Source organism: Phragmites australis, chromosome 8 (assembly GCF_958298935.1).
Source record: "Phragmites australis chromosome 8, lpPhrAust1.1, whole genome shotgun sequence".
NCBI classification, from domain to species: domain Eukaryota; kingdom Viridiplantae; phylum Streptophyta; class Magnoliopsida; order Poales; family Poaceae; genus Phragmites; species Phragmites australis.
In genome coordinates, this window is record NC_084928.1 from 29,342,415 (window position 1) to 29,346,513 (window position 4,099).

Sequence of the window (4,099 nt, forward strand, 5' to 3'; positions counted from 1 at the left end):
GTGACTCAAGAGCCGTGATCAAGTGCCGACTAGAAGCATATCCTTTATGGAGCTCCAACGTGGACTAGAAGTGGTATTCATGCCATTGGTACCATAGGATAAAAATCCTTTGTACCGAGTTTACTCTCTCTACCATATTTACATATTTGCAATCTACATTTGTGCATTTATCTTTCTAGAGTAGTTTGCTAGGATTGACTATTGGTTGCAAAACTCTTTTGAGCGGTAGAGTATACACACTAGATAAAACTAGAACACATTTAGATAGAAATTAAGATAAATTTATCTTTTGAAGTTTTTAGAGCCAGTTAGGTTTCTAAATATCTTAATTTACCCTCTTCTTAGGATGTCACCGTTCCTCTCAACACTATTCAAAACATGCATCATGTTATCCCTTGAGTAACCTTGAGTATTTATTGATAACATTGAGAATATCCCTTATTTATGTTGTTTGCTGAGTGCTATTATGGTTCTTGCTAAGTACCTTTGTACTCATATTTATAAACCTTCTTGCTATAGAGGGATAAGATGTAAACCTCAACTTCGTCTACCAAACAAATGGAATTGAAGACTACTTCGAGCCGGAGGTCATGAACCATGAAAAAGATGTTAAATATGAAGTCAAATACCAGGAAGACCATCCGGAAGAAAAAGTTTAAGGTTCAAGAATAGATTGGGATATGATGGGCAGGCTTTTGAGCTACCCGAGTGGCATGGAACTTGTATCTTGCTTTTTATTGTATTATCTAGTATACCTAATAAATCATATTTATCGGTGATTTCTCATAAATTTTATTTAGCGGTAAAAAAACACGGCCAGGACGAACGTGTGCTAGAAAGTTGTCACCTCTTTCCGGGGCATCTGCAAATCATTCTACACCCTGGCGTTTGTTGCAAGAAAGAAAGCAAGCTTTCCCTCGGTGTACTGTTATGCAGATTGCTGCACCAGTACGTTCGTAGGTAGAGAGATTTAATCATGAACTTATTGTCAACATCATTCTCCGAGGAAGACCTTGTGAAGTTGTCGTAGGGAAGCAAATGAACGAAAGCGGCATGAAAACTGCAGGAAGGTACATAACTTATAATGTTCGTTGTTAACAAGAACGGGAACATGTATTTACACTTCAACTACTCTAGCACGCTAATACTAGTGATTTTGTGACACACGATTTTGAGTACTCTCCTTTTTTTTTTCTCCCTATTTGATCTTTTTGACTTTTTGCCGTCTTTGACCACTATTTTTTATAATTTTATATCAATAAATAGTAATAAATTATACTTTTACCAAAACATTTTCAAATACAAATTTAGTCATAAGATTCTAGAACGCCAAGCAAAATAGGAGGGAGGATTTGACTACCTCACGGAATTATCCAGCCCACAAATAGTTTATGTACACACTGAATTTATTACATTGTTACACAAAATCATCGACTCAAATACATACAACATGTATAGTTGACTTTGCAGTAACCAATAAATAGCGTGTTGCTAAGTGTACGAACAAAACTTGCACGAAACTAGCTTCTGTTTTCAGCACTGACTGATGCAAGCTGTTTCGTCCCTCAGCGTTCAGCAACATGAAAATTTGTTCGTACATGTAGCGCCATCTCATTCACAGGAAATATATACAATATATAATTACCATGCATATTCATAGCGCGCATATCTCTGATACGTACGTACGGTCGACTTCGTTCAATTCTTGGGAGCATGCGTGCACGCTCAGACGAGGTCCATCCTCATCCTGCGGGCGAAGTCGTCGGCGTGCTCCTTGGTGACGCAGCTCGCCAGCAGCCGCGTCCCCGCGAGCGGCGCCGGCGCCTTCATGACGATGACCGACGCGATGAGGTCGCAGTTCACCAGCGGGCCGGCCGCCATCGGCATGCCGTACCCGTAGTCCACGTCGGAGAACCCGAGCTTGCTCCAGTCCGACACGTACACCGACTCGTAGTTGAACGTCATCTGGAACGGGTCGTGGCCGCCGTTGCGGCCCTCGGCCCAGCTCAGGCAGTCCTCGGCCATCCGCCGCTTCGCCTCCCGCACCATGCCGACGATCTCGATCACCGACGAGCCCGCAACCTTCTCCGCCGGCGCCGACACCTTCACGGGGAAGATGGCGTTGCCGTAGTAGCCCGGCTCCAGCTTCAGCACGTGGCGGACGCTGGCGAAGAAGCAGAGCTTGACGTCCGCTCCGGGGGCGGGCTCGATGGCCCGTGTCCGGCACTGCCAGAGCTTGGCGATGACGATGTCGAAGCCGGAACAGAGCTTGCCGCCGGTGAACGCCGCGTACTGCGACTTGAGCTTGTCAAGGTAGCCGGTCGGGAAGTCGAACGCGATGTACTCGAGAGCCAGAACGGGCAGCTCTGGGAGCGGGCCGGGCTTGATGTCCGGGTCAGGGAAGATGTCCCGGCCCCAGACGGGCTTGACGAGGGGCTCCGGCAGCCCGCGGGCTAGGTCCCCGACGGCGTTCAGGAACTGGGCTGCGCCCGTGCCGTCCGCCACCGCGTGGTTGGTGCGCAGGCCGACCACGAAGCCGCCGCAGGTGAACGTAGTGACCTAATCACGGCATCAAATACACACAAGGTGTGTGGGTCAGGCTCGGTCATGCAGCCATGCTCTTGTTGCTTGTTTTAGTTGTTTACGACCATCACTAGCTAATATAATTGACTTACCAGTAGTATTCTGTTAGGGGTCTTAGCTGTCAGATTTCAAAGTAATTCTTTGGGCAGAATCACTACTATAGAAACGTCAAATCGCAACCACCCCAAATATTTTCGGTTCCTTAAAAACAAACCAACCACAGCTCATATAGGATTCGGGACTGATTATCAAAATCAGTTTATGCTATAAAACCGGTGATGCGATGACTATCACTATCGATTTCGCAGTATCAATTTAAAAACGGGTAATGATTTACTGCCACTAACAATGAGTTCTGTTTTGTTCAAAGCTAGTGTATATGCAAATGCATGGTCATCGAAGAGATACCAAAGACCTCGATATTGTTTTGCGTACACTCCTGCAAATAACACAGGAGCAACTAACACACCTGTATTTACTTCCGTGCCAATATGTAGTTCGCTTTGCACAAAATTAATTTTTTTGTACTTTTTAATTTCCTGCGGTCCAACTGCTTCTCTCTTGTGTCTTCTCACGCGTGCCAAGAGCCCAAGACACATGAAAAGAAGAAGGAAGCATGGTGCAATGCAAAGCGTGAACAATTAATAAGTAACCCCACGCACCTGTATCATGGCGAGGCTGTTGTGCGGCTCGACGGGCCAGAGCTCCGGCGATGGGCACGGCACGAGCTGCTCCTTGCCGAGCAGCAGCGGCCTCTCCAGGAAGTTCACGTCGGCTAGGGTGCAGTTCGCGGCGGCCTCCACGAAGTAGACGCCCTCGGCCGAGCACAGGACGGCGGGACGGCCCGGCACGTCCTCCACGATCCGCCCCGCGAACGGGTAGTAGTGCACCAGTGCGTCCGCGAGTGCGCCGCGCACGACCGCGCCCGGGGACTTCTGCTTCTTCGCCGCCTCCTTCGCGTCGGCCTCGGCCTCCCCGTTCGCGGCCGGGGCCAGCCGCGGGCGCGGGACGGCGCGGTACACGTGCGCAGACTCGACGAGGCCGCGGTGCGTCGGGTACCTGTCGACCCAGGCCAGGGGCAGCGTCTCCGACGGCGTGGCGGCGGACGGCCGCACGGGGCCCTCGGACAGCTTGGTCACGGAGAAGACGCCCATGGCTTTCTTGATCTTGGTGCGTCGTGAAGGGCGCAGGAAGCCAACAGAGGCAGACGGCTCGATCGGTGTGGGTGGGGTTACACGGCGAAGAGTTCAGGGTTTTTATAGGGGCGGGAACGGTAGTTGTGCGCCAACTTCCTACTGCACTTTTTATAACGACGCCCCTAGCACCCCAACCTTCCATCCGGGCCGTAGCACCAGACGATTCCACGTCTTCGGATCAGACTACTTAAACTACCTCATAGCCGCATGATTCAAAGCGAAAAATTCTCACCGCAACATGTTGATACATTACACGCAACATCTCGTGGACGGCCGATTCATCATCTGATTCAATTAATAGTCCGTTGCAACATCTAAAA

At 49.3% G+C, this 4,099-nt stretch overlaps 1 protein-coding gene across 1 annotated transcript; it reads right to left on the reverse strand.

The window, feature by feature from the left end:
• Positions 1–1,430: 1,430 nt before the first annotated feature.
• On the reverse strand, positions 1,431–3,824 carry LOC133926949 (acyl transferase 10-like). Its single transcript, XM_062373134.1, has 2 exons — positions 3,246–3,824; positions 1,431–2,559 (listed from the first exon to the last, which is right to left on the reverse strand). Exons 1-2 carry the CDS (start codon positions 3,735–3,737, stop codon positions 1,726–1,728), a joined length of 1,326 nt encoding a protein of 441 aa, XP_062229118.1. The 5' UTR covers positions 3,738–3,824; the 3' UTR covers positions 1,431–1,725.
• Between the last annotated feature and the right edge of the window lie 275 nt (positions 3,825–4,099).

What these genes read in the sequence shown, in the direction of transcription:
- LOC133926949 (XM_062373134.1), bottom strand. Translation starts at nt 3,737, where the DNA reads ATGGGCGTCTTCTCCGTGACCAAGCTGTCCGAGGGCCCCGTGCGGCCG. An exon ending in ACAGCCTCGCCATGATACAG is followed by an intron (nt 2,560 to 3,245) that starts GTGCGTGGGGTT and finishes TGCCGTGATTAG; the next exon opens with GTCACTACGTTCACCTGCGG.